Source organism: Drosophila nasuta, chromosome X (assembly GCF_023558535.2).
Source record: "Drosophila nasuta strain 15112-1781.00 chromosome X, ASM2355853v1, whole genome shotgun sequence".
Taxonomy (NCBI): Eukaryota; Metazoa; Arthropoda; class Insecta; order Diptera; family Drosophilidae; genus Drosophila; species Drosophila nasuta.
The window spans coordinates 24,938,879-24,962,998 of NC_083459.1; the positions used below are offsets into that span (position 1 = coordinate 24,938,879).

The 24,120-nt window shown below is 37.1% G+C and overlaps 3 protein-coding genes across 5 annotated transcripts in view; 2 read left to right on the forward strand and 1 right to left on the reverse strand.

Moving 5' to 3' along the window:
• The first annotated feature begins 866 nt into the window (after positions 1–866).
• LOC132795555 (casein kinase I) lies at positions 867–7,011 on the forward strand. Its single transcript, XM_060806349.1, has 4 exons — positions 867–1,199; positions 2,292–2,701; positions 5,133–5,907; positions 5,981–7,011. The coding sequence occupies exons 2-4, from the start codon at positions 2,623–2,625 to the stop codon at positions 6,156–6,158; spliced, it is 1,032 nt and encodes a 343-aa protein (XP_060662332.1). The 5' UTR covers positions 867–1,199; positions 2,292–2,622; the 3' UTR covers positions 6,159–7,011.
• A 2,166-nt stretch (positions 7,012–9,177) lies between these two features.
• Positions 9,178–14,703, reverse strand: LOC132795523 (DNA topoisomerase 3-beta). The gene is made up of 5 exons (XM_060806289.1): positions 14,208–14,703; positions 13,398–14,142; positions 11,661–12,711; positions 10,123–10,516; positions 9,178–10,062 (listed from the first exon to the last, which is right to left on the reverse strand). Exons 1-5 carry the CDS (start codon positions 14,296–14,298, stop codon positions 9,746–9,748), a joined length of 2,598 nt encoding a protein of 865 aa, XP_060662272.1. The 5' UTR covers positions 14,299–14,703; the 3' UTR covers positions 9,178–9,745.
• Positions 14,704–15,420: 717 nt separating this feature from the next.
• Positions 15,421–24,120, forward strand: part of LOC132795512 (tyrosine-protein phosphatase 10D) — a 66,823-nt gene continuing 58,123 nt past the window's right edge. Inside the window, exons 1-2 of one of the 3 annotated variants that reach the window (XM_060806259.1) lie at positions 15,421–15,608; positions 17,479–17,983. In XM_060806259.1, coding sequence (XP_060662242.1) covers positions 17,876–17,983 — 108 coding nt within the window. In that variant the 5' untranslated portion in view covers positions 15,421–15,608; positions 17,479–17,875. The remainder of the gene's footprint in view (positions 15,609–17,478; positions 17,984–24,120) is intronic. The other 2 variants (XM_060806260.1, XM_060806261.1) reach the window with 2 other exon arrangements.

Consider the following 24,120-nt stretch of genomic DNA (forward strand, 5'->3'; position numbering starts at 1 on the left):
AAAGTGCATTGTTCAACACTGCACTTGCATTGCCAACACGAACAGCTAATCGATAGTCACGCGAGCTTACCAATTATTCGTTCAATTTGTTGTCGATAATTCACGAATGACTCGTGTTGCAGACATCGACTCATACAAATACTAATAAAATCTACCAGAAATGATTTTATAGTATATTTTGAAATATTTCCAACAACATTCCGCCAACATTCGTAATAAAAATACCAAACTCATTTTGGTGTTTACCATTTTAGAAATAAACAAAAATAATTTATACAATTAACAATTTAAACATTTTATTAACAATTAATTGGTATATATAATATATACTGTTTAATCACATTGAAGCAAAAAATGCAAAAAAAAAACATCGATGCATCGATAGTAATTTGTTTATTGATGCTGCATTTATTTATAAATAAAATACGCAATTACTTAGTTTTTAAATAATGCAATTAAAATACATGCTGACGTATTGTTGGTCGTGTTGAGTAATTTGTCTATATTTCGAAATTTTATACTTTTATTAAACAAAAATGGCGTATACGCATTGTGTATGGTAACGTCGGAACAAGTTCACCAGCTCTCAGATTAGTCATTCATTTATTTTGAACATCTGTTAAACGACATAACCCATAAAAGCCATGTGTTTAACTACTTGTAAATTAAATGAACATAATTTTGATTATTAAAATAGAAATATAACTACAATATGGAATAATTAGCCATTTAAAATGTTGCGCCGTTGTTGACAAATCAGCAGGCGCTCTACGAACGAACCAGCGAATGGATTGTGGTAAAATTTAGATGATTTTCGTCATTGCGGAAGTGGTATATTGTGCGCTGCAGAACGGTATATTTTGAGATGGAACTTGCGGCCACACTGGAGACAGCTCTACTAACCATTTTATTTTAGTTAATAAAATACATATATTTCCTCTTTTTTTCGTTGTGCGCGTACGAAAAAGTGAAAAAAGACATTCACGCGTCCGTTTGCAAGTACAATATCGGGCTTGCTCGCTGTTTAAAGACTACGGTTTGATACGAAATTTCACACATATAGCTTGCTCAGTTCCAATTTTTTTTTTGTCGTTCGTCGTTTGGCCCTCCTACAAAATAGTAAAAACGCCAACCTTGAGAAAAACACCCAGCACAGCAGTTTCCAACAGTTTCACTGCTCTCGCTCTCGTTGTTTCGTGGTAAGATTTTCGCCCCAACAAAAATAATATTCGTAAACGGGAAATTTTTAATGAAATCGCAACATGCGATTCCAATGCGGGCTCAATTTTTTTCTTTTGTGTAAAAACGAATGAAAAGAAAAAAAAAAGCGATGTGAAAAAAAACATGTAAGGTGCAGTAGTAGCAACTATATCTGTGTGTGTGTGAGAGTGAGTGTGTGTGCTTGCAGCTGTATGTGTGTGTATATGCTGTGTGTGCGTGTGTATGTGTGTGTATGTATCAATGCTAAAGTGTTGGTGTCTGCTGCTGCTGTTGTTGCTTAAGTGTGTGTGTGTGCGTTTGCATGTGCATACGTATGCGTGTGTGTGTGTGTGTGTGTGCGTATGTGTAATGTGCATTCCAACGGGGTAAAGAAGAAGCGAAGTACGTTGTACCTGTCATCGTAGCTGTTGTTGCTGTTGTTGTTGTCATTGTTGTTGCAGTTGCCGTTGCTTATCGATTATCAGTGGTCCGTCTGTTTATATTGAAATTCATATATGAAAATAAATAATCGATCAACAATTTGAAAGAGTCTGTTTACGTCTCCTCTCTGATGACTATACGACACTGCTGTTTCTCTATTGTTGTTTCTGTTGTTGTTGTAGCTGTTCAATATACAGACACACACACACACACACACATAGAGACTGAGAGACAAACTCAGTGTATGCTTGGTCGGTCTATCGATTCCAAATGTTTTAATTACGTTATGAAAAATGCGCAATATTCGCACAATTTTTTTTGGGGGAAACGAGACGAAAGCATAAATGTGAAAAGAGAGTGAGCCAAGCAGAAAAAAGACCATAACAAAAACAATCTCGAGTCGCAGTCACAAAAAATGTAACAACAGCAACAACCAAACTGAAGCAATAACAACAACAACCACAACGACGACGACGGCGACAGCAACAGCAACAACAAAAATAACAAAAACAAAACATCGAAAAAAAACCAAAAATTCAAAAAGAAAGTGTTTAGTAGTGGGTTTTTTTCTTGTTGTATTTATTTTTCTTGGCGCCAACTTCACAAATGTCGCTAACTAATTTATATATTCTTTCATCTTCTTTTCACAGTTTCTTTTCATTTTTTTTTCGTCGGGAAACGAGATCGTCTGCCTTATTATATATATAAAATTTATATATATATATATATATAAACCGATAACAACAACAATATATAAATATATATAATTCGTAAAGGAAAAGCAATAACAACAAACAACAAAAACGAACCAACAAATCTTGCAACTTCATCAATTCTCCACATCTCCGAATTAATCGAATTCGAAGTCGCATTCGATATCGAAAACCCCCCGAAGAGGAGGAACCCAAGAAGAAGAAGAAGACACGAGGAGAGAGGCAACACAACAGGCGGAGGAGTGATCTTCACTATTCAACCGACAACATGGACAAGATGCGGCTGCTTAAGGACGTCCGCTCCGAGATAATTATCGGCGGCAAATATCGGGTGATACGCAAGATCGGTAAGCTATATACAAAACATACATACATACGAACTACTTAAGAAGTCACTTTAACTGTTTGTTTGCTTTGAGACCAGCATAAATATGTATATCGTATATATTATATATGTAGATATATCCTCACACGTGCTAAATGAAATACGGTATTTCGACTGTAATGTTTTGTATCCACAATTCGATCCAATTCATTCCACGATTTCATGTCCGATTTCTCATCTACAGGATAAAGTGATAGTTAAGCTTGAAAAAATCATACAGATCATATAGACGCATAGATATCATACAGATAAAGAAAGAATTTGGGCTGTCCTATAATTAAATAGTCATATCGAGTTTTGATATCTGATTTTAATGTGCAGTTAGATACCGCTAGCAGCATTTTATCATACAGATAAAGTAACATTTAGGCTCTTATAGTTAAAAGTGTTAACTTAGGAATAAAATATTCTCGAATTAACCAGTTAACTTAAAGATCAAACATTGAAGGAATTAACATGAAAGTGCTTACTTAAAAGTTTGCTTATCTATAACTCAAAATAATATAGTTAATATATTAGCTCGTCTTGTATATAAAGTAAACTACGGTTAACTTCCAGATATTTAAATAAATCGTTATTTAGATTATATTGTTTAGTATCCTCATTTATCTATTAGGCATATCAAATTTCGATGACTGATTTTTCAGTTAACTCTGGTACAAATTTATTATAGAGATAAAGTAACGTTTAGCCTATCCTATAGTTAAAGAGGCATGTCGAATTTTGGTGCCCGATTTCTTATGTACAGGATAAAGTTTTATTTAACGCTCGGCTGTCCTATAGTTAAAGAGTTAGCTTAGAAATTATATATTGAGCGCATTAACATGAAACTTAAAAGTTTGCTTAGATACAACTCAAAATAATATAGTTAATTTTCGAATGTTGATGTTCGATTTCTCATGTGTAGGATAAAGTGGTTAGTCAAAGCTCGAATAAAGTTATCACTCAGATAAAAGACAAATTTAGGCAGTTTTATAGGTAAGGAGTTAACTTAGAAATAACATATTGAGCGAATTATCGAGTTAACTTTGAGAATTAAAAGTTTATAAAAATTTGCTTAGCTGCAACTCAAAATACTATAGTTAATAAATATCGCGTTGCATATAAGGCAAACTTCGACTAACTTCCATAAATTCAAGTACATCGATAAAATCTATATAGAAATGGATATTTTCAATGATAATTGCTGCCTTTTGTCTCCTCAAATGTGACAAAATAGTATTCCAGGCTGCATAAAGTTACAATTGATATGGCAGATTAATTAGAATGTCGGTGTCAAGGCGACTATTCCTTATAAACAAAAGAAAAAAAGCTACAGCTCATATATTCATATTCACATTCGTATTGTTCATTTGTGATTTCGATTCGTGGTGAAATTCGAGCTCTGAGTCGAGAGAGAAAAGCTAAAGGTTCATTTCTAGAAACTTTTAAATGCGTATCGCATTAGCTGAGAGAGTTTTCATAGTTGCAACTGAGACCAAAGATAACAAAATGCAATTTGAGCTATGTAAATTCTTTCTTTACATTTTGCAATGAAGATCAGCGAAATATTCTTAGACTAAACAATGTTTTTATGGTAATTAAATACTGTGACAAATCCATCGATAGATCACGACTCAAATTCAATAATTTTTCCATAATTGAAGAATCTTATTGGTTAGCAATCGTAGTAAAGATGGAAAAGATTGATATGGGTAATTATCTAGTAGAATTTGTCGCTTGTGAAAAAAAACATGACTGAAACAATTTTAAAAATAACATTATTTTTCTAGCTTTGGATTAGCCCTATATTTGGAGTTAAGAAGGATTTTAGGAACTTTTTCTGTCTTACGATCAAATATGTAAATTCGTTCATTTTTTTGACTTTGTTATATTTTAGTATTTTTGCGGTATACTTTAAGAATAGGGTTTTAAACGATTGGGTCTTAGATTCTGTGGTAAATTCGGTATATTTTTAGTATACATACTTAAAAAAAATACTGCACTGCATTGCTTTTACTGAAAATGAAGTACGATGTCAGTATACCAAATATTGCATTCGATATATTTTAGTATTTTTGAGGTATATGAATTCGCTATATATTTTAAGAATATTGCTTAAATCAATATGTTGAATGTGGTACAATATCAATATACCAATTATAGCGGGTATCTCACAGTCGATCAGACTCGACTGGAGCTTTCTAACTTGTTTGTACACTGTGGTATATTTTAAGTATATCGATATAATGAACATATTATTGGGTATATTTTAGTACTCTTTGGTATATTCTGAATTTAATAGTATATTGATATACCAAATATAGCATTTGTATGGTATATTTTCAATGTTTTCGTGTATCGATACCAAACTAATCCACATACTTTCCTCTCTTTCCATGTAACGTGTGCAGGCAGCGGCTCGTTCGGCGACATCTATCTGGGCATGAGCATTCAGACCGGCGAGCAGGTGGCCATCAAGATGGAGAGCGCCAGCGCACGCCATCCGCAGTTGCTGTACGAGGCGAAACTGTATCGCATATTGAGCGGTGGCGTTGGCTTCCCCCGCATCCGTCATCACGGCAAGGAGCGCAACTTTAATACGCTCGTGATGGATTTGTTGGGACCGTCGCTGGAGGATTTGTTCAACTTTTGTACGCGCCACTTTACGATCAAGACGGTGCTGATGCTGGTCGATCAGATGATCGGACGCCTTGAGTACATACATTTGAAGTGCTTCATTCATCGTGATATTAAGCCCGATAACTTTCTCATGGGCATTGGTCGGCACTGCAACAAGCTCTTCTTGATCGATTTCGGACTCGCAAAGAAGTTCCGTGATCCCCAGTCGCGTGTTCACATTTTGTATCGCGAGGACAAGAACTTGACGGGCACCGCACGCTATGCGTCGATCAACGCTCATCTGGGCATCGAGCAGTCGCGTCGCGACGATATGGAATCGCTCGGCTATGTTATGATGTATTTCAATCGGGGTGTGCTGCCCTGGCAGGGCATGAAGGCGAACACAAAGCAGCAGAAATATGAAAAGATCAGCGAGAAGAAGATGTCAACGCCCATCGAGGTGCTGTGCAAGGGTTCGCCAGCTGAATTCTCCATGTACTTGAACTATTGTCGTAGCTTGCGCTTTGAGGAACAGCCCGACTACATGTACCTACGTCAATTGTTCCGGTAAGTAAAATGCTATACAATTCATATATATATATTCCTTAATAATCATGCATTTTTCTCTACTCGACTTTAGCATTTTGTTCCGAACGCTGAACCATCAATATGATTACATCTACGACTGGACAATGCTGAAGCAGAAGACCCATCAGGATCAGGCGAATCCTGCTCATCTCTTGGAGCAGCTGGAGCCGCGCAACGATCGCGACAAGGAGAAAGAGAAACCGACCATCAAGCCGCTGCTCACAGATTAAAGCAGATGCGTGAGATGATGATGATGATGAAGAGATGCAGCAGCAGATGATTAAGAGATGAGATGAGATAAGATGTAGGAGAGCAGCTCTCAAAAGGAAAAAACACAACAGAATCGGAGCAGAGTAGAGCGAGAGGGAGGGACATGCCGAAAGAGATAGAGAGAGAGGGAGAAAGATGGAAAGTTAGGATGTTTCTTAATATTAATTTAAATTCAATACTAAACATATAAGGAACAAACAAGCAAGCAAGCAAACAACAACAACAACAAAACAATATATCTAAATGGAATTCACCACAACAACTTCAAACATACACACACAACACTCACACACACACATATACACACGCCGAACATAGCAACAGCTAAACTTAGCATAATAATAATAAAGTGAGAGAATCGCTGCAGCCTGGAGAAATGATGCTGCAGAAGAAGAGAGAAGAAGAAGAAGCAACAAACAATTATGATAAAAAGCAGCATCAACAACAGCAACAACAAAGTATATATATACACGCATATATATATGTATAACAATAATATTAATATTAATAATAACACATAAATGCAAATTATATATGTATATAACAACAACAACAACAACTACATATATACACAAACAACAATTTGTCTCTCGTGTGTGTATATTTGCATATACATATATAAATATATAACTAAATATCTATATATATATATATATCGCCGTATATATATATACATATATATATTTTGAATTGATTCATATAAAATGCGAAACATTAATACAACAAACAAACAAACAAAACAAAAACAATGCATATGCAAATGCAATAAAAAAATAAAATAACTAATTAAAATTGAAATAAGCAAAAAAAAAAGTGAACATCATGATGCAAGTAAGGCCAAGCGAGAGAGAAGAGTAAAAAAACAAAACAAAAAAAAAAAAAAAAAAAACAAAACAAAAAGAAAATAAAAAACAAGAAAAAAAAGAAACAAGATGAAAACGCAAAACTGCAAAGTAATTTTGCATATTAAGAAGCAGTAATAATTATACACATAACTTATATTTAATTTTTTGAATTACATCAATAAATATGTTGAAATTAAAATACACACAACAACAACAAAGCGGCAGCCAGTCAAGACCAAGATGTGAGGACGTTTGTTGAGGCGTTGTCCTCTTCCAACTCCTCCTCTAGCCTAGTAAACAGGATCAGAAGCAGCAGCTGGACTGGACAAAGCGCTTCGTCTACAACAAACTTTTATCAATAGAAACTAGGTCAAGGAGTAAACAGGACAACAACAACGGGACAACAAAGATGAGGATTGGTCTTCGACTTCATTTCATTTGGAGCTGTTGTCCTGCATAAACCCGTTGCTTTTAGCTAATATAAGTTAGACAAGAAGTTACAGCTTTTCGGTTAATTTGTAGCAATAAATAATATGAAGTTGAAAATACATACAATCTGTTAAGGACTAAGCTAATGTCCTTTTGTCAAGCAGGATACGTGAGGATATAGCTTAGTTATGCTTAAAGTCTTTGTAACTCGGTTATTAAAAGGACTTGCTTCATTTGAGTTATAATTTAAGCTAAAGTTCTGTATATAGATCAAAGGATATCACGTTAATCCTTATTTAGCGGAAGGACTTGCTTCATTTGAATTGCATCTTCAGCTAAAGCTCTCTAAGGACTATGAGTAGACCAAAGGATATCACGTTAATCCTTAAATTGATCAAGAAACACGCGATTTAGTGTTTTGGAACAAATTTGCAATATCCTTTTTATAAAAAAAATCTCTAGCTAGCCTATATTCTTGCGGTATTTATTGACAAAATGTACTAAAAGCCTTTTAAGGACCTCTCCCACAGATCCGTATCAAATAACTTAATGGTCATCTACAAAACCATTTTCGCTAAAGAAATTCGCTGAAATCACAAAATTCTTGATAACTCGTAAACTAAAAATACGAATTGAATGTCCCTTGGCAATATGGTAGCTCTAAGTGAGACAAGTTGATTGACATACATATCGCCAGGATACGTGAGGACATTCTCGAGTTATAGCCTATTTTCTCTATAGCGAAAAGTTCTTGTAACTCGGCCGTTTCAAGGACAATCTTCTTCGGAGTTGCATGTGCAAACTTCTTATCAAAAAGGCTATCCGTGTGCCAAAGGACATCGCAATAGTCCTGCCGAAGTTACGGCTGAATTTTCGATTTTTGGGCAAATTTCCTTAGAAAAATTTGAGGCCAAATTTTTGGGAATATCCTGAAAATCCTTGAATGCCAGTCGATAGTATTATTTACCGTGAGCATAACAATATGCATCCTTCAAGGATCTGTAAGGATATGCCCGAGTTACAGCTAAAATAAGAATATCCTTTTTACAAAAATAGTCATATCTCGGCCATATCCTGGCGCAGGATGTCGGGACATGTCTCGTTCGAATCGCAGGGATGAACTCCATCGATCGGCATCAAAAAAATGTGAGGTCATCAAGGAATCCAACACTTGAAAAATTTCAGTTCCAGGGCCGAAGAAAATGTGTAGAAAACACAAATTCTAGGATAACTCGCAAACCACAAGGACGATTTGCATGTCCTTTGGTCAGATGATAGATCCAACTTATATGCAGCGTTTGACACAGGACTCGCCAGGATACGCAAGGATACAGACGAGTTATGGCGAATTTTGTGTTACGAAAAAATTCATATTATCCACGCTCCTGTAAGGACTTTCGTCCTTTTTATTTTGCATTTCAATAGAGCACAATTAGTGTTACATGTGTACCAAAAGACATCCTTCTAGTCCTTTAAATAACGGAGTTACGACTGATTCGGCGATTTTTAGGCAATTTTTCTATGCAACCCCCTTAGAAAAATTTGAGGCCAAATTTTTAGGAATATTTTGAAAATCCTTGAATGCCAATCGATAGTATTACTTACCGTGAGCATAAAAATATATGTGCTTACAGGATTCTGAAGGATATGGCCGAGTTATAGCTAAGATGAGATTATCCTTTACTTTTACTTTAACGAGACTTGATTTGCTTGGTTTTTAAGGATCTGTTTTACTGAACTCCATTAAAAAACGTTTCAAAATATCTAAAAAAAGCAATGATTGCACACTTTTTGTTTCAGAGTTAGCTTAAAATACAGAATCCTTGATAAGTTATAAGTTTTAAGGTTGAATTGAAAGTTCATTTGGCTAAATTATAGAGCTAATTGAGAAGAGTTGTTTACAAAAGAGTACGCAAGGATAGAACTCAGTTAAAGCCAATTGATAGCATATTTGTACAAACTTTGAGAAGAGTTGTTTACGTAAGGATAGAAGGACTCCGTTTTAGCCAATCGATGGCATTATGTTGGACATTTGTACAAGCTTTGAGAAGAGTTGTTTACAAAATTGAGAAGAGTTTACAAAATTAAGGATAGTTGTTTACAAAAGCGTACGCAAGAATACATTATACTCGATAGGACTCGATAGCATTTGTACAAACTTTGTTTTCGTTTATTTTTACTGCCAAGATGCTCGCTCGTGACGAGTTACACAATAAAATGCAAATTTCAGAGCCAAGACGACAACACGACGACGATGATGATGACGATGACAATCAGACGAAATACGCCGCCAGCTGAGCCATTTTATCCTTGGGCGGTCGCCCGCCATGACGTCCGCCACGCCCAGCGCCTCCGCCGCCAGCAGGTGCGCCAGGACCTCCAGGACCTGCGGCTGCATTGGGTCCACCGCGTGGCGCATTTGTGCGCACCTGACGCGAGGCGACAGCGCGATGCTTTTCCACCAGATGCGAGAATTCGGCAGAGCAAAAAATGCAGCCGGTCTTCTCTTCGCTGCCATCCTTGAACTTGGATTTATCCGATTTGTAGACGACGTTGACCAGTTGGGCACCGCAATCGCTGCACTTGGATTCTGCATGAATGGGAATAATTAATAAGCAAGCGAATTTATCGAGATTACATTTGTGCTTACCTTCAACTGCAATTTTGGTGGCACCCTTAAAGCAATTGATGATGACATCGCAGCGATTGCAGCCGAGTTTCCAGCTCGGTGAGAGCGTGCTATCGAGCACAAGGACACCCGTCTCGCATTCCACACAGCTGGAGATGCCCAGCGTGTTCAACGAATGGGGGCAGGTGGGATGCGTGCAGGTGTTGCAGCCGCCAAATTTGGGCATATCCCTGAACGGCGGATGGTTGTAGCAATACGGACAGAAGGGATACGATCGACCCTTTACCCCCGTCGAGAAGGCCAACAGACCAAAGTCATCCAACGGGCATTTGAACTCGCGATACACTTTAACATTGCCATTGGGCAGCGTATAATTCTCATCGCAATGCGAGCAATACAAACGCGCTGGTTTCGTCTACAAGAGAAGAGTAGAGAAGAGGACTTTAAAGATATATATACAACAAATTACTCCTTCTAAATTTTGACCATACAAAAGTACTTATTAAGTAAATTCTACAATTTCCCTAACCATATTCTCAAAATAAACCGCAAAACAACTAAGGAACTCCTTCTAAGGAAAACATAATGAAAATGTACAATTCTATAATTAAAATTAAACTTAATTTATGATAAACATAGTTATTTTCGAGTCAGCCAGCATTCTCTTTTCTCTAAATTAAATTTAGTATTACATACTAGATTTAATGTAATAACTAAATTTTCATTACAAGGATTAACTATTTTTCTTGTAATTTTACTCGTACGAAAACTACAATTGTGTGTGCCTGTTAAAATATACCAAAAACATACCTCAAAAATACTTAATACATTATACCAAAACCCTATATTTGGTGTATCGACATTGCACTGCATTTAAAATATACCAGATTGGTTGCTTTGGCTACTAAGATCCGATTGATTGAAACTATATTCTTAAAATGTATCACAAAAATACCAAAGCCATTATTCGGTATACTAAATTGTCAGCCAAAACACCTAAGACCCGATTGATTTAAACCATATTCATAAAATATACGTAAAATACTAAAATATATACCAAAACCTATATTTGGTATATCGTTATGGAATACCAGATTGTCAGGCAAAGCAACTGAGACCCGATTAAAAGCGTTGTTCTTAAATAATTTCCACACAATAATAATTTACCACAAAACTACAAAAATATACCAAAGCCTATATTCGGTATAACAATATTGTACTACATTCAAGTATATCCAGTTTTATTTTGAATTCTCAAAAATAATATAATCATTAATCATCAACACTTTGTAGGAGTAAATTTCAAAATAAATAATAATGACGATTAAGGTTTATATTATTTTTAAGCAAACAAAATAAAACTAGAAAACAAAAAACAACTATTTATGACTTTGAAATAATACTACTTCTAAGAGGAAATAATCTATAAATAGCTTTCTATATGGAAGTTACTTATAAGTCCAAGACAAAAGCGAGCTTGGATGATCACTTAAAGTTTCTTTTTTTAAGAATATCAAATTATACTTGAGTTAAATTACTTAAAAGTCTTAGTTACTCACCTGAATGTACTTCATGTAGCGCCTGCATTTGCCGCAACGCGAATGCGCCTTCCCCGACTCGGCGAGGGGGGAGAACGAGGACTCAAAGAGCATGTCCATGCTGGCAATGTTTTGCACAAAGAACATGAATTTGAGCTTAAAGATTTTCGTTGCATGGCGTCGCACATCGTTGAAATCCGCCGAGCCTTTGGCAATCAATGTGAGCATGCGCTCCACCTCGGAACGCATTGTGGGCAACACCAGCTCCGGATCGATCTTCTGATAGCCATGGACGAGGACAATCCCGAGAGTCGTTGGTATCAGTTTGCGTCCGCTTTCGATGCGCACATAATTGCGCTGGCAAATGTTATTGATGTGCACGGGAATCGAGGCATCCGTCCCAATGCCATGCTGCTCCATCAGCGTTATCAACTCCGCTTCGGTGAGATAATCGGGTGGCCCCGTTTGAGACTCGGCGAGTCGGACATCATTGATGGCCACCTGGCTGCCCTGGACAAACGGCGGAGCCGGTTCGTCCTTGCCAAAGGCTTGCCATGTCATCACCTTGGTGAATCCGGCATCGAGCAGCACATTCGCCGTGCACGAGAATGACTCAAGGCCAGCGCGCAGCTTGGCCGTTGTGGTGCGATACTTCAGATCACGCGACACCGTGCCCATAAAGTGACGGCATATGAAGTCGTAGACACGCCAAGTGTCGCGATCAAAGTCGTTGCGCGATGCCAGCTTCATTGGTGTGATCGGAGGATGGTCGCCGGCATCTTTGCCCTTGCGTGGCGTCTGGAAATCGGAGGCAATCGACCGCGCCTCGTCGCCGAATTCACTCGACGGCTGCAGTACACGGAGCACGGCGTGCAGATCAAAGTTCTCGGGATACTGATTGGTCTCGGTACGCGGATAACTGATGTAGCCCTGCGTGTACAGACGCTCCGCCACCTGCATCGCCTGGAAGGGACCAATGCCCAGGCCCGAGCTGCAAATCCTCATCAGCTCAACGGTGTTCAGCGCCTGCGGTTTGCTCTTGAACGACTCCTTGCTGCTCACGCTCTCCACGCTGCAAAGAGAACACAGAAAATGGTTTATTTCGAGACATTTTGAATATAATGGTAGAAGAGTTTGTTTCAAAAACTTACATTTCTTTTATCGTAATAAATGGAATAAAAAATCGTTCTTTCTTTTACCCACTAAACTTAAAGTTAAGAGAATCAACAATTAAATAGTACGTTGCTAAAGTCGTTCTGGTCACACTTATTATATTATTCTCTACTCTCTCTCTCTCTCTCTCTCTCTCTCCCTACTGGACATACGAGGCCTCTTTATATTTCGTTCTGGTCACACTAATTACAGTCTTCTCTACTGTATTGTATTGTCCTCGACTTACTAATTGTATAGAAGAAAAATATATATAAAGTAATACTTTCTCTTGCCCACTAAACTTAAGTTAACCTAAGAGAGACAATTAAGTAAGGTAGCACTTTTCGAAAGTCGTTTTGGTCATACTAATTATATTCTTCTCTACTCTCTCTCTCTCTCTTTACTCAACTTCCGCGGCCTCTTTATATATACTTAATTACTTGATAAAAAAAACATAAACAAAAGGAAATACTTTCTCTTGCCCACTAAACTTAACTTAAAAGAGTCAATTAAGTAAGGCAGCACTTTTTGAAAGTCGCTCTGGTTACACTAATTACAGTCTGCTTTACTCTCTCACTCCCTCTCTCTCCACACTACTCGACTTACGTGGCCTCTTTATGCTCCTTGACACGGTTCAGCAGCATGATGGCAATGTCCTTTTTGAAGACGCGTCCACGCGCCCATTCGAGCGTCACCTCCGGCTGCCCAGCGGACAGTTGCAGATACCAGAATGTTTCGGGCTTAAACGTTTGGATGTCATCGTGACGCTTCACACAAAAACCGAGCGTGGGCGTCTGGCAGGGACCATAGGAGATGAGTGAGGAGTCCAAATCGCCGTAGCGGCCTTGAAAGAACTTGGTCTGAAAGCGTGTGAAGGCGCAACCGATGCGCAAATCGAGCTCCTGACGTGCATCCACCGACTTGGCCTCATTCTCGTTGGGATGGCCCAACGACTCCATGGCGCCCTTGATGTCCTTGTCCGTGATGGCCGAAAAGTGGGCACGATACGTGACATTGCGACTGTAGACATTGTGTATGACATGCTGCACTGCATCCATGACCTCGTAGCAAATGTTTTCGCCTTCCTTGTCGCAATCGAGCCACAGCACCAGATAATCGCAGCCGCGTGCTTCGTGGGCCAGAAATGAGCGCATCTGTTGCTTGGGCGTGCATTCCTTCTTCTCGGTGGGGCAATCGAAGAGCTCGACGGGATCCACTTTGTCCCACGATTGATATTTGCTGGTGAAATCCAATGACATCACATGACCGCACACCGATGTCATCCGAAAATGCACCGCGCCCTCGTTGCGAAAGTGTCCCGTCCATTCGTGGGTGGAGCAGCCGTTGTTACCTGTCAAAATTCATTGTTATTATTGATAAATATGTACATATTTTGAATTGAGAGTCCGGTCGAACCTCGCTTCGCCGTGGAGCGTCCATTGGAGAGTATGGCAGCTAAGGAGGCAGCCAGCGATGGCTTCTCTGCCACCATCAATACATTCTTCATGGCCTCTAAAGCTGATCTGATGATCGCACACACTGCTTCCCTCTCGCCCTCGCTCTTTCACTCCAACACCTTTACTTATTGTTGTTGCTGTCGTTTTCTTTTCTTCGTTTTTTTTTTTCGATGATACGATGATACTGCTCTCTCATAGATTCGTGTACATGTATGTATGTGTGCGTGGGTGTGTGCGTGCGAGCGAGGAAGCTGCTGCCGGTCTTTTTGTTGTAAGCAACGCCAGCTGCCCTGCACACCTTATTGTGCTTATTGGTCGATATACGCTCCTCGGGCTATTGTTTAATTGTATATTGTTTAACGCACACACACGCACACATTTAATACTTGCTTTTTTATCAAATAGTTTTTGCAAAAAAAAAAATTGCTGTAGCGTAGCTGTGTGTGTTGTTAGTGATGCATGAAAAGGCAACAGCGCAAAATGCACCAATTTTTACCTTGGAAATATACCTTGCATGGTTGCATTTACGGCTGGGCACATTTTGAACATTTATCATACTGCCTCCTCACACTGCACATTAAAGGAAACATGTTGCAAAAAAACATAAAAAAAGGAAATATTTTTTTGCTAAACATCAGTCATTATTGATGTACTTGCAGCAATTGTATATTTCCAAAATATACTGAAATATGTGCCAGCAATAGTTGACAACATATCGATTGCTCACATAATCGATTGCGTTTTGTCGATGTATCATCGTTGCTATCTCCGTTTTTTTTTGGAATATATTATCGCATAGGTAAAAAAACGACGTATAACAATAAAAATTAAGCTTAACAGGTTTTTTTAATTTTGCATTTGCAAATCAGTGCTGATTTTTGTGTTTTCTAGTGACAATTTTAAATATAATTGAAAGCTCGTTAGCTTGCCAGCATTTCAAATAGCGCGGCAAATATGGCAGCACTGGTCATAGAAACAACCACCCAGCACTGGGGGCTCTCCCACACACACATACAGTCACACAGGCAGACAGGGAGACGCACACACTCACACGCACACTTGCTCAATCAGTGGACTGACTTGCTGCAGATGCAGCCAGAGTTAGCAGCAGAGCCAGAGTCGCAGCCACCGCCAAGCGCTACAAAATATCCGCTATACTGTTTGCTTTTGCTACTCAGTTGAGTTTTGGCCGTGAGCGTGTTCAGGTGCGCGTCATTGTCTCTCTCGTCCGTTGTCCGTTGTCGTCGTCGCCGCCGCCGCTTTCATCGTCATCGTCGTAGCCGTCGCCGCCGTCGTCGTTAGCGTCAGCGGTGTTGCCCCGTCTGTTGTTTACGTGTGTGTGCGTCTGCGTCTGAGTAGTGTACGTTTTTGTTGTTTTTTTTTCGTATGTTTTTTTTTTTTTGTATTTTTGGCGACAGTTAGCAAAAAATTTTTGAACGCAAATATATACAGCATATACATACATACATATTTATAAATATATATAGATGTATACATAAATATATGTATAATGTTCATGAATATATAAAAAAATTAAAAAAAAAAACTTATTCACATTGAATAAGAAGAAAAGTTCGTTGTGTTCACTTTAATACTATACAATATACACGCATACATTTTTTTTAAACATCATCTACATATATACTGTGTTTTTGGGGTTTTGGACGTTTTTCGTTTTTTTTTGTTGTTTTCGTTTTGGCCAACAAAGCGTAGCAAAGTAAAAGCAGAAATTGAGAGTTGTTTTTTGTGTGTGTTTGTTTTGTTGTTTTTGAGCGCGTTTCGAGTGCGTTGCAACAACAACAAAAACAAGTATTGGCAACACTAACATTACCAACAACAGTAACACCTACGCATTATGGGCATCACCGGCAGCAGCTTTTTGTTGTTGTTTGTTGCTGTCGATTGACATGCCGTCGCTTTCTTTTGCGTGCCCATGCTCACCTCTTGCCCGCCTCTAACACACCCACTCTCTCACTTTTACACACACACTCACTCACACACACACACTCACAAACAGGCGCTCTCTGTTAACGCCGCCGATTTGCAATTTCGTCTGTTTGTCCGTTGCAAATTTGAATATTTGCTTGCAGTTGTTGCTTGAATGAAATTTCTCCCCTGTGATTTGATTTGTGAATGAATTGAAGAAACAACAAAAGTCTGCAAACGCAAACAGCAACAACAACAAGAGCTACAAGTAACTGAAATTGATGTTTATTATTTTGTCCGTTGCTTGTTGAGCATAGAAACTTGTCCTAAATTCACTTCAAAAACAACAAATGGAAAATGAAATAAAAACTCGTTTTTATGAGCTTTTCTTGTTGTTGTTGCTGTTGTTGTTGGAGATTTAAAGTTATTGCTTTTTTTTGCACATTTCATAGTTGTTGCCATTGTTGTTGTTGTTCTAATAAATGACAGAACAATGGCAACACTAAGCTGAAGCTCCGATTTTGGATTTGGCTTCCAAGCTTCTCTTCTCTGAGCCGTTGCTCTCTCGCTCTCTCGGTATTTCGGTCTCTTCTTGCTCTCTTGGAGCTGCAACTCAGCAACAAAGTTGAAGGCCTTTTTGCATACGGCAATGTTACGGAGTAGTAACAACAACAACAACAACAACAACAACAACAACAACAACAACGACAATAACAACAAAAATAGCCACAACAGTTCCTAGGCAGCTTTAGCTGCTGATCACATAAAAAACGTTAAACTGGTTTGCCGTAAAAATTGTTGTTTTCTTTTCATTGGCATTTAAATACATACATATGTATTTACATTATATACATTAATGCGCGTATGTAAATGCGTGAACACTTACATACATACATACATATTTATGTAAATATACGTGAGTGTTTTTTTGACGTCATTTTGCGCAATGCAACACAAATTAGTTGCAGAAATGCAATCGACAATAGTCATTATGTTATTGTTATTGTTGTTACGTCTGCAAAACAGCAGCAACAACACACAAACACACACGCATACACAAACCCATTGAAAGCTCTGCAGCAGCAGCAGAAGCTGCGAGGTTGGCAACAGCAATTTAATGGACAAACCCATAAGCCAGAGTGAGAGAGCGAACGATCGAAGGCGAAGCTTGGCTGGAAAGCTAAGCTTACCACACACATACATACACACTCTCTGTGTTTACCTGTCTAGCCTGCTATCTCTCTCGCTCTCTCGCTTTGGTTTCGCGCTCTCTTAACAACATTTTTGTTAACTCTCTCGCACAGTATTCGACATGTGGAAAGTTCATAATATTTAACCCACACACACACATACATAATCACACACACAAACATACACACAGATATACATATAGTTGTGCATATAAGAGCCAAGAAACAACAAAACAAATTGAAAACAATGCATTTGTTAAAATCAAAAACTACGCTCGTCTTGAGAATGTCGAAACTCAAAAGAAATTAGCAAAGAATACAAAAAAATAAAAGTGCTATTCCCCCCGCCGCTGCCTAAAAGTCTTCTCAGCAAGCAACAAAATATATATTACCTATAAAAGGCTGCAACAACAACCAAAACAACAACAGCAAAAGCAGCAACAACCCATCAACATCAACATCAGCAATCAGAGAGGAAGAAGAAGCCAAATAGCAACAAGACGGCCACAACATGTTGTACACGCTAAGCAAAGCAACAACAAGAATTCGACTCAAAACAACAACAACAAATAATCGCTGGATTTGGAGTTTAACATTTTTGGCTGCATTTTGTGCGAAGGTAAGCAGCAAAAGCAAAAAGCTTTTTCTTTTCGATCATCAACTTTCTTTTGAGTCGCGCAATAAATGTTTAGCAACATATTGCGTTGCTGGCCACATTAGCAACATGCATTTCGGCAGCACACACAAGCACAAGAGAGACAGTCTTAGATGTATGTTACGTATGTTTGTGTGTATACATAAATCACAGCTGCACTTGCTGCGTGCTCACATGCTGGTCTCTCTCTCCCACTCTCTTGCCTCTCTCTGTCTGTTCTTGTGCACTTGTTGTTGTTGCTGTTGCTGAAGTCTTTCATTGTTTTTGTTAGTGGAGCGCACATTTCCCATGTTAATTAAATTCAATTATTTCGCATCGTGTTTTTGGTTTTGTTTGCGCCTTGCAAAACTTGTATTCTCTACAGCAACTACATACAAGTATATAGGGGAGGATGGGGAAGGGGAGACGGGGGGCTAGAGCGGAAGGGAGTGTCGGGCTATCAGTCGTGAGAGACCTTGAGAGTTAGGCAAGCGAATTATTTGCAAGCCAGTTAAAGTGAATGAAATGAATATGCATTCGATACTGACAGCAAACAGTAACAACAGCAACAACAACAACAAAAACAGATACAGATACAGATACATTGGCTGATTGCGATACCCGCATGTTGTCGATCACAAGATACTTGCTTAGTTATTTACTGTTAGATTGCACTGCCAACCAATTGCATAAGCGCCCTCCTAATGAAGCCTTCCACATCAATTGATTATCTACAATTTTTGTGCTTTTTCTCTGTATTTTTTGCCAAAACGTGAGCAAGCTCTAAATCAATCAATCACGAATAACCAGAAATAGCCTCGCATACTAAAATTCCTAGCTAAAGTTCACAATAGAGAATAACTAAATATTACATTCAAAGCTTCCCAAAAACTTCAAACTTAAAAACTTCAATTTCATATTGAATATATTTTATATTTAGATATTTATATTTCGAAAAACTTTTTCAATTTCATGTTGTTTAAACTTTTTAAACTAGATAATTTAGTGTTCTAAACTTGAGTTTAATTCGAAGCTTCCTAAAAAACTTCTTCAAATTTACATAAATTATACATACTTTATATCTAACGAAATATAACAGATAATACTATACTAATAGATAAGCTAGATAAGCAAAATAATTTTGTATTTTAAATATTAGCTTAATTTATGCTTCATTTAAATAAGCTTTTCGTATTATTTTTATAAGATTCTTCACTATTTAAAGACTATTACAGCTATTCACGATTTGAATATCCAGAACAATATTCTAAATAAGTGTATAAAAAAATGTTAACCAAAAAATTAAAAAGAAAGATGTACTTTCTATTATAAGTTGAACTTTTCTCAATCTCTATAAAAGAGGAATAGCCTATTTTTTTATATTTTAAGTTTTTTTTTTCAATATCTATTTCAAAAGTTTATTACTTTTTATTTTAAGTTATGTTTTTCCTAATCTCTATAGAAAAAGTCTATAATTTCACACTTTTTCCTGAACATTGTTGTAATAAATTTATAAACCAAAAAAATAAAAATAAATAAAGTTGAGCTTTAAATTAAGTTGAGCTTTTCTCAATCTTTATAGAATAGTCTATTATATTCTACTTTAAGTGATTTATTATTTTTTTATGATTTTTTTTTTTTACGAATATATTCCTTAAACTCCAGTATTTATAACTCTAATGTTGTGTAACTTTATACTGGTAAATTCTTACAATATAATACCATTCAGCAAAATCTATGAAATAAATTCCAAACATTCTCCAAGTTCAGAGAATTTTGTACATTTGTCAAGTATGTTAAGTCAATGTTAAATGGAATGATTTAGCATTGCAAAGGAAAGGTATTACAATGTATGCAATTTAGATAAATTAAAAATGGTACTATATAATAAATATATTACAGTTGTCGCAACTATTGGGTTGAGTGTTTATTTTCCTGGTATTTCCCAGCAATTTGCCATGAAAGGCATCTTTATTGTTTCGTTGTGAGCTGTTTATTTACGAGTGCAAACGATAACCGATTACCGAATGATTACCGAGGCAGGCAAAAAACAGGAATGTGCTCATTAGGAGCGCTCTCGGAACGTAAAACCGAAATTTAAGGGCGCTGCTTTTTGGGGGAGGAGGAGTTCGCAATAACTAACTAACTAAGAAACTAACTTGCTGGCAAATCGCAAATCAACGTCACGTACTCGTCATAAATAAATGGAGAAACATGTTTAGTACTTTACTATTTAGCATTTCGCAATTCGCATCAATTTTGCGAGTGTCGTTTAGCAAATTGCAAAGAGTAAACCGACTTCCTCTTCAAGTTCCTGATTGTGTTGTAGGACAGGTCAAAAAGTGCTAACAAATACGAAAGCTATGAGATACCCGCTATACATTGTGAAAAGCAAAACAGACAAATTAATATACCGCAAAAATACTAAAAATATAAGAAATGATACGTTTGGTACTATACTCAAAATATGGTATAAAAATGTGGTATACAATTTAAAATATACCAAATTAATATACCACAAAAATACTAAAACTACATTAAATTATACATTTGGTATATCGATATAGTACTGTATGCAAAATATATATTCATATGGTGCAAAAATGCAGTATATAATTTAAAATATACCAAATGAACATGTCACGAAAATACCAAAAATATACCAAATGCTACATTTGGTACTATATTCAAAATATGGAAAATATGGTATAAGAACACGGTATAAAAATATTTAAAATATACCAAATTGATATACCACAAAAACACCAAAAATATACCATCCGTTGTATTTGGTATATTGTAGTATAAAAAGTACTACATTAAAATAACTCATAGAGTGCACAATATACCAGATTGTCAGCCAAAGCAACTAAGACCCTTAGTAGGTTTTTTGTGCCCATACCAAAGTATTTCTTTAACAACTTTCTTTAAAAACAAATTGCATCTAGTCACAAACAATGTTTCAGGACTCATAAAGACTAAAAATTTGAAACAAAAATTGGAACTATGACCGATAAAAACTAAATAACGGATTTTTTGTATATTCCTTCTTGTACATTTCATGAAGACAATAAGTTATAATACCCTTCTACCCTTTGGGTAGCGGGTATACAAAACAATCGCAAAAATTGTCATTGTTTTGTCTATTCGATAAATGTTGGCAAAAATTCGCCATTTAGTCACATACGACGACGAATTATGAGCCCAACAAAAACAAGCAACCAAAAGTCACGTACGCCGCACGGCGCTTTATAATAACCCAAAGCAAAGCACCCGCTCTTCACATACAAACAGACAATATATATATTGGTAGTACCTACGCTATATAGATATTATATAAATATATGTATATATATTTAATATTAATGTGCATGGATTGAAAGCAAACATTGCACTCAGGTTTGTCTGGTTCAGCGAACTGCGAAAGTTGTTGCCAAAAACACAAAAAAAAAAAACCGAAATGTTTGTTTGTTTGTTTAGCGTCTGTTTCCCTTTTTTTTTAATTGGAGATAGTTGTTCTTCTCCTCTTAAATAGTATTAGAGCTTGAGTTCATTAAAAATCGATATTAATTGCATTGTTTTAAGCCAATTTTTGTTGATCAAGATAGTTAACTGGTAGCTTAAACAATTATTTGGACGTTAACCAACACTGAAACTTGGCTGTCAAACTTAAAAGATTTTTAATTTTACTATTCTTGAATTTCGCAATTTACTTTACGTTAACACATTATTTTTCCATTAGTTAAACTGTTTAAGAAGAAAACTTTACTCAAATTATATAATATTCATTTAAGTTAATTTTCACCTCTTAAATAAAATGCTATGCATATCTAAAGTGTATAATTTGAATTGAATATTCGAAATGATTTGTCAGCGGCAAGCAGGCGACAGAGTTTATCTACTTGGCGCAGTGCAGATAATGCCAAAGAGACAAAAAGATACAAAGATACGCAGCTACAGATACCGATGATGGCTAAGTGCAAAGGGTTAAACGCTAGCTGATAAATTAAGCGCAAAATGCGGCCTAATTTGAAACAACAACAGCACTGAAAAACAATTAAACACAATCCGAATCCGAAACTGAAACCGAAACAGCAACAACAACTAAAAAAAAAAAAGAAAGACAGACACAGAAGCGAGGCCAATTCGGTATGGGAATTGAAATCGGCCGAATCGAAATCGGAATCGGAATTGGCTGTGGAATTGTGCGTCTGGCCCGGTTTGATCTGATCTGGTCTGGCTTGTTTGTTTTTCGCCGTTTCTCTTCCCCGATTACTTGCTGCTGTTTCTTTTTTTTTGGGCGTGGGCTCCATGGCAATTAAATGCACGTCCGCAAAGACAGAGAGAGAGAGAGAGAGAGAGAGACAAAGGCCATGGCCACAGATGCGTGTCGCAGATAAAGTCCGCCCACCACACTGAAACGTGCCACGTGGCTGCCCAAAACTAACAGACTCAACAGCAATACCAACGGAGGGGGAGAGACTTTTGAAGGGCAGCAAATTGCAAATCAATTAAGCCGCAGCTTTCAAAAGATTTAAGCTCTTTAAGACGTTTATCAACACTACAACACTGCTGTCGCAGTAAAAGTCTCAGATTTTTAAAAGATTTAAGCCGTCTAAACTGCAGATTTGAAAAGCTTCAAACTCTTTAAAACGTTTACCAACACTAAAGCATTGATGCTGCAGTCAAAGAATAGATTTAAACTCTATAAGATGTTTATCAACACTACAACATATTAAAGCTCTTTAAGATGTTTACCAACACTCCTGTCGCAGCTTAAGTCTCAGATTTTTAAAAGATTTAAGCCGTCTAAAACGCAGATTCGTTTACCAACCCTGCAACACTGATGCTGCAGTCTAAACCGCAGCTTAAAAAATGTTTATGCTCTTTGAGAAGTTTACCAACACTAGAGCACTGCTGTACCAGTCTACGTCGCAGCTTAAAGAAATTCAAGCTGTTTACCAACACTGTTGATACAGTATAAACCTCAGCTTATAAAATATTTGACCTTTTTACGATATTTAAGCAGTTTATTTCACAGCTTAGTAGATATTCAAGTACTTTATGTCGCTTACTAACACTGCAGCACTGGTAACATAACTTAAGCCGCAGCTTAGAAGAGATTAAAGTACTTTATGTCGTTTACCAACACTATAGCACTGCTAACATAACTTATGCCTCAGTTTACAAAAGAGTCAAGCTCTTTAAGATGTTTACTAAGTTTGCAACACTGCTGTCGCACTCTAAGCATCAGCTTAGAAGAGATTCAAGTACTTTATGTCGTTTACCAACACTACAACACTGCTGCTGCGGTCTACGCGCATTGCGTGCGCCACATGCCAAAAATAGAGTGCAACATCAACATCAAGTTTGCCGGAAATGTGCCATCAAATGCAAAAAGCGAAAAAAGAAAGAAAAAAACACAAAGCAGCGATATGGATAAAGGAAAAGTGAAAAGACGAGAAAAATGTTAAGAGAAACATGCAGCGAGACCACTTTGAAGTGCCAGAGACATCGGAAATGGCAAACGCCACTTTTTTTTGTCTTTTTTTATTTTCGAGTCGAATGAAATTGATGGACAGACACGACAGACAGACAGACAGACAGATAGGCAGACAGACAAACTTGAGTGATATTTCTTACATCGTAACGTACTTCACTCATTTATGGGCTGCTCTCTCGGTAGGAGTCGCATTCAAGTAGTGTTGACAACCAACTAAACAACTAACTGAACGACGACAAATCGCGGAAGTATTTTGCACACACACACACATATAAGTCAAATGCAGAGCAATAGTTTGCCAACCTCCCTCGCTTCCCTTTAGAGTTTCCATCAAACTGCAGCTGGATAATAAAAGCGGTCTAAGAACGTATCGAGCAGCAAAGCTAAATATAAATACCCTACCATTCATATTTTGTTGAGACCATTTCACTGAATTCGGAAATTTCAAAGAGATTATGATGTATTTTTGGTATATTTTGGTATATTATATAGTATATTTAAGGCAGTTTCAATGTATTCTAAATTGTTAAGAGATTACGCATTTCAATGGTGTATTTCGGTATATTTTTGATATGTTCTACCATATTCACTTAGTATATTTAACTGAATTCTAAAAATC

Coding starts and splice junctions, on each gene's coding strand:
- LOC132795555 (XM_060806349.1), top strand. CDS start 2,623: ATGGACAAGATGCGGCTGCTTAAGGACGTCCGCTCCGAGATAATTATC. Junction 2,702..5,132: donor TCGGGTGATACGCAAGATCG/GTAAGCTATATA, acceptor TAACGTGTGCAG/GCAGCGGCTCGTTCGGCGAC. Junction 5,908..5,980: donor TACCTACGTCAATTGTTCCG/GTAAGTAAAATG, acceptor ACTCGACTTTAG/CATTTTGTTCCGAACGCTGA.
- LOC132795523 (XM_060806289.1), bottom strand. CDS start 14,298: ATGAAGAATGTATTGATGGTGGCAGAGAAGCCATCGCTGGCTGCCTCC. Junction 10,517..11,660: donor GCTACATGAAGTACATTCAG/GTGAGTAACTAA, acceptor CTTCTCTTGTAG/ACGAAACCAGCGCGTTTGTA. Junction 10,063..10,122: donor CACCAAAATTGCAGTTGAAG/GTAAGCACAAAT, acceptor CCATTCATGCAG/AATCCAAGTGCAGCGATTGC.